The following is a 13,821-nucleotide window of genomic DNA, read 5'->3' as shown; positions in this document are numbered from 1 at the left end:
AGAAAAATTGGCTAAAAGTGTTTTCTAGCCCTGTCTAACTCACTTCAATACCGTTGCAGGTAAACACGCATGATGCGTATAGAAGTTGTAGATGCAGTGCATGGATGATAAACGAGGATTAATATTTTCAAATAACAGGTCACGAACCTAGTTCTTGTACCAAAGGTTAGTAGTTATGTGCATTCTTTAATACACGTCTTAAAAAGTTACAAAACACAACTGCCCTATTGTTGGCCCAAGAACAGGTGAAGTTTTGAAGATTTACAAATGAACTCAGACATGGACCAGGACCATCTTGTAAAGAACAGTCATGATCAACCTGTACTTGTGAGATGCACGTGAAGGAGATAAGCCTAACAGATCAAGCTGCAATATCTCATGATCTGATCGAGAAGGTTGCATATTGGATAAGTAGAGGAAGACTCCTTACATGAAGAGAACACGGTTTAGGATGAAGATAGTTTTAGAGTTTGAGATCATCATGAACTCTTCTATGATAGAAGAGTAGCGATTGAATCCCACTTAAACTCTAATTACTAACCTATTAAACGTCAGTGTTGTTCTCTTTTACAGGTAATGCGCATAAGCAGAAGTTAAACTAAAATTGAGAGCAAAAGAGCAAGGCGATTTTGCAAGCAATTTATGTGTGATTTGAGTGTGCAATCCTGAAGCTACTTGAACAAGATAGAAGAACCAGTTCCATTGTGTCTATCTTTTATTCTAGTTCAATTGTAGTAGATGATTTAACATTGCACCTTTCAGCTTTCATAGATCCAATTGTATCAGGTATCTAGAGTGTTCAAGTTAGAGTTAACTTGAAGTTGTTGCAATAGTTGAGGCTATGTGCCACAATGAGATTAAAGTTAATCCTTAGGTTTACAAAGAGTTTTTGTAAATGCTATTTTGGCTCAGTGATGTTAGTGGAAGTTTAGGAAAATCGTACTGAGTAGTAGGTCATGAATTTTTTCACCTTTTGAGCCAGTGTTTTCCACGTAAAAATCTCTGTGTTATTTATTTTCTGTATTTATTATTCTGCAAATAGTAGTAGTGGGAACACCTAGAAGGACCAGGTCCTTCCATAGTTAAGTTAAAAGAAAATTGGGTACCACACAAGTCACCCCCCTCTTAGGTGGTATTGACACTTAAAACATCAATTAGTATCAGAGCGGGTTATCCTTGAAGAGGCTAAAACCTTAGGAAAAGATCAAAATGAGTGCACTACCTGGAAACTAGAAAGGGCAATCCATTGCTAGGCCTTCACTCTTTAATGGTCAGTACTATTCTTGGTGGAAGAACAGGATGAGTGATCATATCATAGGAGAAGACTATGAACTCTGGGACATAGTCACTGATGGTCCCCTGGAGGAGTGGATGTGCCAAAGACAAGAGCTGACTGCACTACTGAAGACTTGAAGAAACGGGAGAAGAATGCCAAGGCAAAGAAATGGCTTGGTGTGGACTGGGTCCAGACGGGTACAGCAGGATTCAAAGCAGTACCACCGCCAAGGAAATATGGGACACTTTACAAGTGGCTCATGAAAGAACTCCTCAAGTAAAGAGATCAAGAGGAACACTGTTATATTCTCAATATGAGAATTTCACTATTAAAGAAGGAGAATCTATCCAGGTGATGAACACAAGGTTCACAACACTAACAAATGAACTTAAATCTCTTGAGAGAATTATCCTTGAAGAAGACAAGGTTGAGAAAATCTTGACAAGAGTCTTACCATTGACTTGGGAAAGCAGAATCACTACTATTCAGGAATCAAAGAACATTGCTACCCTCAAGCTGGATGAACTGATTGGAAATGTCACTGCCTATGAACTGGTTGGAAATGTCACTGCCTATGAACTGAGAAGTCAAACCATGAAAATGGATGCGCCCAAGAAGGAAAGAAGTTTGTCTCTCAGAATAGCTGAAGATGCAAATCTGGAGGATGATGAAATGGCCATGATCACAAGAGATTTCAAAAAGTGCCTAATAAGAGAAAAAGGTTCTTCAAGATGTACAACCTTCAACAAACCAAGGGCTCCTGAGAAACAGACCAACGAGGGTTGCTACAAATGTGGTAAGACTGATCACATGATCAAGAACTGTCCTCAATGGGAAATTGAATGGAAGAAGGAAAAGGCTGAACGAAGAAACAGGAAGAAGGAAAATGTTCAACCCAAAAGGAACAAAGGATCAACAAAGGCTATGGTTGCAGCTTGGGGAGAAACATCAGATGAGGACTCAGAAGATGAAGCTGGAGATGAACAAGCACTTATGGCCATCGGAGAATCAGATGATGAACAAAAGGTAAGTGTCATTTATCTCAAAAACAAGATTAAATTCCTATCTAAAGAAAGGTTGTCTGAGCTATTGCTAGACTTCATTGATGAGTCTGAGATAATTAACAATGAGAAGGAAGATCTGTCTAGGGAGTGTGTGATCTTAAAATCCAAGTGCAAAAATTTAGAATCTTGGGCTAATGAGAGTGATAGTAAAAATGCTGAGTTGAAGAACCAGGTTCTTGAACTTGACACTAGTGTCTTAGAACTTAGGTATGAGAACTTAAAACTAAGACTAGGAACAGGTAAGAAGAAAGCTGATCACACACATCTCACCCTAGAAGAAAACTTAGGAAAAATGAAGGATGAGTTGTACAGGAAGGATCAGGCTAGGCCTCTCCAGCTGAGCTGGGCGCCGGGGCCCTGGATGCGCTAGCGATTGGCACATAGGGGAATGGTTGCCCGGGTTTCTCGGCCTGGTATCCTGCACCTCGCGTTCATGATATCTACATTCAACTGTGCCCCGGAGACACGGTCGAAGCACGCCCGTCCAGTGTGCTTCTTTCACGACATGCTATAGTCCTGGGTGTCTTCCAGTGGTCTTCTAGCCTTAGAAGAAGTCGTGTCCGCCCAACTTGCAAATGGAATAAGGATTCTTATGCACTTTCCTGGCTACAAGAACATCACAGTAGCAACAAAAGAGGACCTAGCTATGGGACTCAAGCATCTAAGTGGGACCCTAAAAGCAAGTACCTCACTCTTCCTGAGAACAAAATTTGCACATATTGTGGCAAGACCGGCCATTACAAAAATGAATATAATGCAAAAGAAAAGGCCAGTCAAAAGAACAAAGCTTTTGTTCAAGAGAAAAATAGGCTGCCTGGGTGGATAAAAGGAATTTGATTTACCCTTTTGCCTATAGGAAGGGACCCAAACTTGTTTGGTTTCCTAAGACTAACCCTTGATTTCATTTTGCAGGTCCAAGTGAAGGGAAGCAGCCAAATATGGTACATGGATAGTGGCTGCTCAAAACATATGACTGGAAGTAAGAACTAATTCCTTTCACTTGAGGACTTAAAAGGAGGTAATGTCTTCTTTGGAAATGGGAAGAAAGGTGAGATTATTGGGGTTGGAAAGGTAGGTAAGACAGACTCACACTCCATTAAGAACGTCTACTTAATAGATGTCTTGAAATATAGCCTAATCAGTATGTCACAACTGTGTGACAGAGATAACCTTGTAGCATTCACCTCTAGCAAATGCTTTGTGATTAACCTTACCACTGACAAGATTGTTTTGCAGGAAAAAAGAGTTAACAATATTTACGTTGTAGATTTGTCTACTCTTTCAGAAAATGAACTCACTTGCTTAAGTGTGTTGGCTAATGATCCCCTCCTATGGCACAAAAGACTTGGTCATGCTAGTCTGAATCAACTCAACATATTAGTCTCTAAGGATTTAGTGATAGGGCTACCTAACATAAAGTTCAAGGAAGACAAAGTTTGTGAGGCCTGTGCAAGGGGGAAGAAGGTAAGATCATCCTTTAAAAGAAAGAAAATAGTAAGCACAACCAAGACGTTGGAACTGGTTCATATAGATCTCTGTGGTCCAATGAGAACATTGAGCAGAGGTGGTAAGAAATATGTGATGGTAGTTATTGATGATTATTCTAGATTTACCTGGGCACTATTCTTAACATCTAAATATGAAGTATTTGACATGTTTACTTGTTTTGTTAGAAAGACTCAGAAACAACTAGGTAATCAACTTGCATCCATTAGGTTTGATCATAGAACTGAATTTGAAAATGCTAAGTTTGCTGAATTTTGTAATGAACATGGTATAGATCATAACTTCTCTGCCCCTAGGACTCCTCAACAAAATGGAGTAGTTGAAAGAAAGAACAGGACTCTTGAAGACATGGCTAGGACTATGCTTTTTTCTAGTAAACTGCCTCACAGCTTCTTGGCAGAGGTTGTAAACACTGTATGTTATATTATCAATAGATACATGACTAGACCTCTTGTAGAGAAGACTCCCTATGAGTTACTTAAAGGGAGAAAACCAAATATATCCCATCTTAGGGCATTTGGATGTAAGTGATTTGTGCACAATAATGGAAAGGACTTCGTAGGTAAGTTTGATCCTAGAAGTGATGAGGGAGTATTCTTGGGATATTCTTCACATAGCAAAACATATAAAGTGTTCAATAAAAGAACTTTGTGTGTAGAAGAAAGTGTGTATATAGTGTCTGCTGAAACTAACATTCTTTCTAAGAGACTGGAACATGAAGTTGAAGCCATTGGGCTGGTAAAGGATTTGACTGAAGTCTCAGTACAAGTTAAAGTGGCACAAAAATAAGGAACAAGTGATGGAATAGGTTCGTCCATCCAGGGCAACCTTACAGGGGGAACTGATCAAAGAGGAATTGAAACCAATCCCATAAAGGAACTTGTTCATGACCCTGCTCCTCAGCAAAAGAACATGGGAGAAACATCTGGCAGAAATCAGTTGGTTGTGAAACCTCACAAGTATCAAAGTTCTCATCCTATTGAGAACATAATTACTGATCCAACCTCTGGAGTCAAAACTAGATCACAATGAAAGAATCTATGTGCTTTTAATGCTTTCTTATATCTTATTAAACCTAAAAATGCTTTTGAGGCTTTGCAGGATTCAGATTGGGTGAATGCAATGCAAGATGAACTCAATTAGTTCGAGAGAAGTCAAGTTTGGCATCTAGTTCCAAGACCCAAGATAGATCAGTTATTGGCACAAAATGGGTCTTCAGAAACAAACTTGATGAAGATGGAACAGTTACAAGAAACAAGGCAAGACTGGTGGTCCAAGGTTACAGCCAAGAGGAGGGTAGAGATAATGATGAGACTTTTGCTCCAATTGCAAGACTAGAGGCAATAAGACTCTCCATAGCCTTTGCAGCACACATGCAATTCACTCTTCATCAGATGGATGTCAAAAGTGCCTTCCTGAATGGCTACCTAAAATAAGAAGTGTTTGTGAAACAACCTCCAGGGTTTGAGACCAAGGAATATCCTGAGCATGTGTACAAAATAGACAAGGTTCTCTATGGACTCAAGCAGGCTCCTAGTGCACGGTATGAACGACTGCCCAAATTCCTGCTTGAACATGGCTACAAAAGAGGTAAAATTGACAGTACTCTATTCTTGAGGGAAAAAGGTAAGGATCTTCTTGTGGTACAAATATATGTTAATGACATAATCTTTGGGGCCACCACTGATAAACTAAGTTAGGATTTTGCCAAATTAATGGGGAGTAAGTTTGAAACGAGTATGATGGGTGAGCTTAACTTTTTCTTAGGCTTACAGATTAAACAAAGCCCAAATGGAACCATGATCCATCAGCAGAAATATGCAAAGGAGCTGATCAAAAAGTTTAAAATGGATGAATAAAAGGAAATAGAAACCCCCATTGCAACTGCCACTAAATTAGACATAGATGAACCTGGTTCATCAGTTGATAAGAAGTTGTACAAGGGTATGATTGGCTCACTCTTGTATCTTACTGCCAGCAGACCTAACATAGTTTTTAGTGTAGGGCTTTGTTCTCGCTTTTAGGCTAATCCAAAAGAGTCTCACTTGACCACTGTCAAGAGGATACTGAGATATTTGAAAGGTACTACTGACTTGTGCCTTTGGTATCCTAAAGGTAGTAACTTCAATCTAGTAGGATATGCTGATGCTGATTATACAAGTTTCCTTGTGGATAGGAAAAGCACCTCAGGTATGACTCACTTTCTTGGTTCATGTCTTATATCATGGGCCACTAAAAAGCAAAATTCAGTGGCCTTATCCACTGCTGAGGCTAAATATGTTGTTGATGCCTCTTGTTGTGCTCAATTGTTATAGATCAAACAACAGCTAGTAGATTTTGGCATTAAAGTTGGTTGCATTCCTATATTCTGTGATAACACTAGTGCTATAAGTATGACAAATAACCATGTTCATCATAAGAGGACTAAGAACATAGATGTTAGACACCACTTCTTAAGAGATAACTATGAGAAAGGATTGATATATATAGACTTCTATGCTACTGATAAACAAATTGCTGACATCTTCACTAAAGCACTAAGTAGAGAAAACTTTGAGAGGAATAAGTTGGAATTAGGGATGATTAAGATCACCTAATAGGTCTAGCTCAGAATGCACAATGAAAAAAAAATTTGGAAAAATGAAAAACAAATTGGCATGGAACTCTTAACTTGTGTAAATATGTAGATTAATTCTTACTCAGCTTCATACTTTAATTAGTATACTCCTATGACATGTGTTAATATGGCTCACTGATCTCTTACAAAAAAAATTCTATTATGGTAATTTGAGGCATGCTCAAGAGAATTCTAAATAAAGAACCTGGTTCATCAGTATGGGTTCATCTGAAAGCTAAGGTATGTTTTCTATACTCTGCATAATTAGAAAGATAAATATTTAATTCATGAGTAGAAGTCCTATAATTGTTCAATTCCTAGAAAATTCTATCCGTTAGCTTTGAACCAGTTCCGTCTGCCTAGAACTCTAAATCGAAAAATTGCCTAAAATTTAGGGAAGATAAACTGATCATTCAAAACCTGGAATTTTAGGTTGATTAGACCTCTAATTGACCACTGCTAAATGTTGTCGTTACCTATTAAATGTGTATTTCTCTTTAAATACACATCATTTCTTCTACCATCTCCATAATTCCAAACCGTCAAAATTTCTTCTTCACTTTCACTTGCCCCCTTCTCCAAAATTCTAATTCACATATTTTCTCAAGAAACCAACGATCATGACCAACCCACAAGACAATCCTGGAACTCCTCCACCACCCACTCCATCAAATTCATCCACACCTCCTCCACCCAGTACATCTCCAAAACCCAGACTGAGAAGGGTGAAAATGCTTGCTTGAACGATAGTAGCATATGTGGCTCTGAGGAAGAAATTAAATGAGAAGTTGAAGGCAAGCCAGGCCCAAATATCTCGTAATCTGATCGAAAAGGTTTCATATTGGATAAGGAGAGAAAGACTCCTTAGATGAAGAGAACACAGTTTAGGATAAAATAGTGTTAGAGTTTGAGATCATCATGAAATCTTCTATAATAGAAGAGTAGCAATTGAATCCCACTTAAACTCTGATTACTAACCTATTAAACGTTAGTGTTGTTCTCTTTTACAGGTAATGCACATAAGCATAAGTTAAACTAAAATTGAGAGCAAAAGAGCAAGGCGATTTTGCAAGCAATTTATGTGTGATTTGAGTGTGCAATCCTGAAGCTACTTGAACGAGATAGAAGAACCAGTTCCATTCTAGTTCTATTGTAGTAGGTGATTTAACATTGTATCTTTCAGATTTCACAGAAGCAATTTTATTAGGTATCTAGAGTGTTCAAGTTAGAGTTAACTTGAAGTTGTCGCAATAGTTGAGGCTGTGTACCACAATGGGATTAGAGTTAATCCTTAGGTTTACAAAGAGTTTTTGTAAATGTTGTTTTGGCTCAGTGATTTTAGTGGAAGTTTGGGAAAATCCTACTGAGTAGTAGGTCATGGTTTTTTCACCTTTTGATCCAAGTATTTTCTACGTAAAAATCTCTGTGTTCTTCCATAGTTAAGTTAGTGGGAACACCGAGAAGGACCAGGTCCTTCCATAGTTAAGTTAAGCGAAAATTGGTTACCACACAAATCACCCCCCCTCTTATGTGGTATTACCACTTAAAACATCACATGTCATCCAACTTTTCAGATCCTATTGTCATGTCTCTTCACTTCAAATCATTCCATCTCCCTATGAAACATTGCATTTATCCACGACCAACTGCCATTTTAGAACTGATCCTTATCTCTCTCTCTCTCTATCTCTCTCTCTCTCTCTCTCTCTCTCTCTCTCTCTCTCTTCATAATCGTCCTCTCTTAATAAAAACCCTTGTTTGTTCTCCACAAACCATAAATCCTCCATTAGAATTTCCCAAAAGCATCTTCACACCATTTTTTTCCAATGGCTGAGAAAAACTCTGACCTCCCTGCCTCAGTTGTACCTACTACTGATAAACCTATGGAGATTTCTGTCCCTACTGAGCCTTCTTTACCCAATCTTACCCTTTCTGCTAAAATCACACCTCACCCAGATTCCCTGTCTCTCACTATTTCAGAACCCCCTAAAATTGTTGATCCATCCTCTCCATCTTCTAAGGTTCCCACTAGTCAAAGACCAAGTGGAGAACAAGATCAAAACCCTGATGTCACAGAGAGTTGCTCCATTGTTGCTACCGATTCCGTGGTGGCAGTAGTGCCAATTGAGGAAGAGAATGTTGTAACCGTCTTTGTAGTGTCTGCTGATAGTGTACTGCATAAGATCATCTCTCATAAAATGAGGTACAAGGTATGGTGGACGAAGGGTACATTATAACTGTTGAAGGCGATGCACTAGCAGATACTACTAGGCCCTCACATGATGAACCTGATCCCTCTCCGGAGGACCCAGGTCAGGGCTCTCATTCCTAGGACAGTTCTGCTCCTACATTCGATGTTGTGCCTTTGGAAATACAGGCACCTGAGATGAGGTCCAGTGATGAGGAGGATTTAGACAACCTAGCTCTTGATGCGTTCATAGTAAAGGGAAGGGTAGTGTCCACCCCTGAGTCTTCCACCAAGCGACCCACTACCTGGTTGCAAGCTAAAGTGGCCTACGACTCTGCTCTTCAAAAGAGCAAAAAGGGTAGTAAGAAGCAAAAGAGGAAGCTGGTGAAAGATGGTGTGTCCGTAAGTGATAGGGCGATCCATGTGGTAGAGGTGGAAGAGGAAACACTGGATGAACCTAGTTCACTTGTGAGATGGTCTCAGAAAAAGAAGTAGCCTGCTTTAGTAGAGAAGGTTTCAACCTCTAGCTCTAAGTTGAAAGATGTTGTGAGTGAGTTCTCAATGTCTGACGAGGATGTGTTAGTCAAATCCAAAGGAAAGGAGAAATCCAGTGGTGGGAAATCTGGCAAATGAAAGTCTGAAATTATTAAGGAACCTGGTTCTCTGAAGAGGATAAGGTGTGAAGTCAGCCTTGTCTCAGAACGCTTGAGGCACCAAAAAGTCCTTTTGGGTCGTATTTTTCACCCAGTAATCTCGGAGATGGCCGGTATGCGATAAATTCTTGAAATGGTCGAGTTTCAACGATGGGTGCATCTATTCCAAATAGATGCACCTAAGGCATATGAGGATGAGGTACAAAGCTTCTTTGCTAGCCTCTTTCCCGTTGAGATAGACCACATCTGTGCTTTGGTGAATGAAGTAGATATCGTGTTCGATGTAAAGTTGCTTGGAGAGATTCTTAAAGTTCCTATAACTGGTGTGTCTAGTGCAAAGGATGTGTGTCAGTTTAACTTCAGAAATGCCGTGGTAAAATATAATGCAAACCAGAAGGGGGACCAGATCCATAAGAGTGCGTTACTCCATGTCTATCAGCTGTTATTTGAATTGGTAAACAAAGTTCTATTGCCTCGAGCTGAGAGGAGGTCAGTGACTTCTAAGTCTGACCTGTTCTTGATGGAGCAGCTAGATAGCTTTACTCTTGTGAGTCTGCCTACTATTATGATTGAACATATGCAAAAGGTTGCCACCTTCAAAGATGGTAATCATGGCCTTCCCTACAGGTCCTTGCTTACGCGAGTGTTTAAATTCTTTTAAGTGCCACTGGGGCCAGGCAAGGAGGGGACTAAGAATCAGACCTTCTCACAGACAACTTTGGAAGAATGCGAGTGCTTAGAGAATAATGGGGGGAGGGTAGGAAGTACATCAACCGTCTCACAGCTTATTAATGCTCAGAACAGTGCAACTGAGGAAATTCGTCGGTTGAAGGCCAGGAATGCTATCCTGGAAGGTCAGCAAGCCCAAGGGGTTCTAGCGTCAAATGACGAAGTAGCTCATTTGACAAAGGAGAATGCTGATCTCAGGGCACAAGTACAGAACCTGAAGGCAGAACTACTCAATGAGCAAAAGTCGGCCAATGCCCGAATAGACCTTGTTCTCCAAACACTTACTGCAGCTTCCAAGCCCTTTACTCCTAGTGCTCCCTAAGTACCCCTTCAGTGACCAGTTTTGGGAAATGTTTTTTTTTTAGTTTTTTTTGTTTAGCAGATATTTTTTTATGTAGTTAGGATGAAACAGTGCTGCTCCAGTCTTAACATTCCAATATTGCCTTTGTTAGATCTAATTTTAATGATGCAAATAATATATCTGTGTAGAAAATCATGGATAATCAGTTAGAGATTGAAGATATCAATTAGGAAGCTTAAGGAAAGAAATCAATCATCAAAGATCACGAAATCAATAGACATCTACGATGGAAAGAATCAAGCAAGCCTAAACTTAAGGCATCAATCATCACATTAACGTCGAAGATCCTGAACTCTTGGATTGGAGAAATCATTGATAAAGGATCATATGGAAACATATGGATTGACGGAATATGGATGCGATTAAAGGAAGACGAAATCACAGAAGATACAGAAGGAATAAATCATAGCTAAACTCAAGGAATCAGATAAATTAAGATCTTACTAAATATTCATCAAGAGTCTAAATATAGAAGTTCAAGATTCCGAGTTCAATAGAGTCGTTGAAGAACAACTTTATTCTTGGGAAGAATCAATCTCTTTTCAAGGATCAAATCTCTTGGGTTGGCAAATCTCTCCAGAATTCAAGCGTCTCTCTCAAAGTAATTAAACCTGTAATCACACCTTAGCTAGATAAACTTTGATCGAACCAAACACCCTCTCTTTGTTCTACTACAAACAAATATTTTAGCTCTTTAAATACCTGTTGTGTAACAAGTTAGAGAAGAAAGAGAGAACAACACTGGTGAGGCATTGTATCCAAAGAGACGAGTGATATAGGAACTGAAGTATCATGTCATTTGCATTGTACTCAAGAAACGCATTAACTAAAGAGAACTCCCTTGCAACCCAAGGGGACTAGACGAGGATTCACATTTAATCCGAACCAGTATAAAAATTCCGGTGTCTTTAATTCCTGCACTTACTTTCTGCATCTTATACTCTGTTATTACAACTGTTAGTTTATTGCATCTAGTCGACTAATTGAAAAACAAGTCAACTAACAAAGATTAAATTTAAAAATATACATTTCACCCCCTTTCCTTGTACTTTCAATTGGTATCAGAGCAAGGCTCAAATTTTTCTTTTGCTTAACACCTTGTGAGAAAAGATCATGGCAAATCAAGTTATCATAGGAGCTCTCTTCCAGGAAGGAACTTTACAAGTTAGACCACCATACTTTAATGGACAACATTTATCTCACTGAAAAGTGTGTATGGAGATCTATGCCAAGGCATACAATGTTAAAGTTTGGAGAGTTATCAAAAAGGGGAACTATCACTTGCTAGCTGCTACTCCACCACTTGTCGATCCTGAATATATAGATTCATATACAAAAGAGCAAATGGAAGTGATACAAGTTAACAATAAAGCGAGAAACCTGTTTTACAATGCTATAAGTGGTGAAGAATATGAGAAAATCTCTAGTCCTGACACAACCAAAGAAATGTGGGACAAGCTTGAGGTTACTTACGAAGGAACCAGCAAAGTAAATGAAACACATATCAACATGTTGGTTCATGATTACGAACTCTTTTCAATGAAAGAAGTCTATTGAAAAGATGTTTGCCAGATTCAGCAAAATAATTAGTGATCTAAAAGCGTTTGGCAAGCCATATACGAGTGGAGATCAAGTCAGAAAAATTCTCAGAAACCTACCAACCACTTGGAAGACCAAAGTAGTCACACTTGAATCTCAAGATCTAAATAAGTTATCCTATGATGAACTACGAGGAGAACTCATAGCCTTTGAAAAGACACATCTCAAGAAGACTAGTCAAGAAGAAAAAAGGAAAACAGACGCTTTCAAAGCCCCAACTGAAATAGCTGAAAATGAAATCGATGGTGATCCTGAAGCTCTACAAAAAGAGATTGCTATGCTATCAAGAAACATGGATGGCTTAATGAGAAGATTCATGAATACGAGGAATGGAAGAATTCGACCTAGGCGATCCAGGCAATACAACAAACAAGAAAAGAATGATGGAAAATGCTACGAGTGTGGAAGATTTGGACACATTCAAGTTGATTGCCCAGGTCTAAAAAGAAAAATTTCCAGAGGCTTTAACAAGACCAAATATTTTGGAAGTTGGAGCGATGAGGACAGTTCAGAACACGAAGAGATAACAAATCTTTGCTTCATGAAGATTCTGGAAAACGAGATGAACAAATCCTCAGGATGCTAGATGGATGAGGACACCTCAGATGATGAATGCCAAGATGACAATGAGAACTGTTTCATGGCACGAGGTGAAACAATTGAGAAACACCACAGAATAAGCCGCAAAGGAAAATGGTACTTAGATAGTGTTTGTTCCAGTCACATGCCAGGTGATAAAAACCTGTTCTAAGAAGTTACAAAAATTATTGGAGGAAGAGTTAAGTTTGGGGATGACTCAAAAGGAAAGATAATTGGCACTAGAACAATTCCCTTCAATAACAATTGTCATATCACTGAAGTTTATCTCGTTGATGGACTCAACTACAACCTCCTGAGCATAATCCAACTATGCGACTCAGGATATGAGGTAAATTTCAAGAATATAGGCCGTGCTATTGAGGACGAGACAGGTAAAACAATCCTCCCAGGAAAAAGGTATGAAAATATTTATATCCTTGATGGTTTTGAAAAGATAGATGGTCATATTTGCTTAACTTCTATGTTTGATGATCTATGGTTATGGCATAAGAAACATGGTCATGCAAGCATGTATTTGATAGAAAAACTGTCCAAACATGAGTTAGTTATTGGTCTACCCAAACTGAATTTTTCTAGAACTCATATCTATGATGCATGTCAAATGGGTAAGCAGACCAGAAACTCTTTCAAAAATAAAGATATTGTATCTACTTCTAAACCTTTGCAATTGCTTCATATGGACTTATTTAGGCCTACTAGAACTGCTAGTATAGGAGGAAAAAGATATGATTTTGTTATTGTTGATGATTATTCACGTTTCACTTGGATAATTTTCTTATCTCATAAAGATGAAGCATTAAGAAATTTCGAAATTTTCTGCAAAAAGGTTGAAAGAGAAAAGGGATATCTGATTTCGACAATTCAGAGTGATCATAGAGGAGAATTTGAAAGTATAGCATTTGAAGACTTCTGTAATGATTAGAGATACACTCATAATTTCTATGCACCACGATCACCACAACAAAATGGGGTTGTTGAGAGGAAAAACATAACCCTCCAAGACATGGCAAGAACCATGTTACTAGATCACTCACTACCAAATCACTTTTGGGCAGAAGGTGTAAGTACAACATGTTACATTCTCAACTGATGTCTCATAAGGCCCATTCTAAAGAAGACTCCTTATGAACTATGGAAAGGTAAACGCCCTAATATCAGTTGGTTTTATCCCTTCGAAAGCAAGTGTTTTATTCACAATAACGGTAAGGACAACATTGGAAAATTTGAT

The 13,821-nt window shown here is 38.8% G+C and overlaps 1 protein-coding gene across 1 annotated transcript; it reads left to right on the top strand.

The window, feature by feature from the left end:
* The first annotated feature begins 11,609 nt into the window (after window positions 1–11,609).
* On the top strand, window positions 11,610–12,579 carry LOC138883289 (uncharacterized). Its single transcript, XM_070163968.1, has 2 exons — window positions 11,610–11,858; window positions 11,941–12,579. Exons 1-2 carry the CDS (start codon window positions 11,610–11,612, stop codon window positions 12,577–12,579), a joined length of 888 nt encoding a protein of 295 aa, XP_070020069.1.
* The last annotated feature ends 1,242 nt before the right edge of the window (window positions 12,580–13,821 follow it).

This window comes from Nicotiana sylvestris, chromosome 12 (assembly GCF_000393655.2).
Source record: "Nicotiana sylvestris chromosome 12, ASM39365v2, whole genome shotgun sequence".
Lineage (NCBI taxonomy): Eukaryota > Viridiplantae > Streptophyta > Magnoliopsida > Solanales > Solanaceae > Nicotiana > Nicotiana sylvestris.
This window is presented reverse-complemented; position numbering and strand designations above follow the sequence as displayed.

What these genes read in the sequence shown, in the direction of transcription:
- LOC138883289 (XM_070163968.1), top strand. Translation starts at nt 11,610, where the DNA reads ATGGAGATCTATGCCAAGGCATACAATGTTAAAGTTTGGAGAGTTATC. An exon ending in AAATGTGGGACAAGCTTGAG is followed by an intron (nt 11,859 to 11,940) that starts GTTACTTACGAA and finishes TTTCAATGAAAG; the next exon opens with AAGTCTATTGAAAAGATGTT.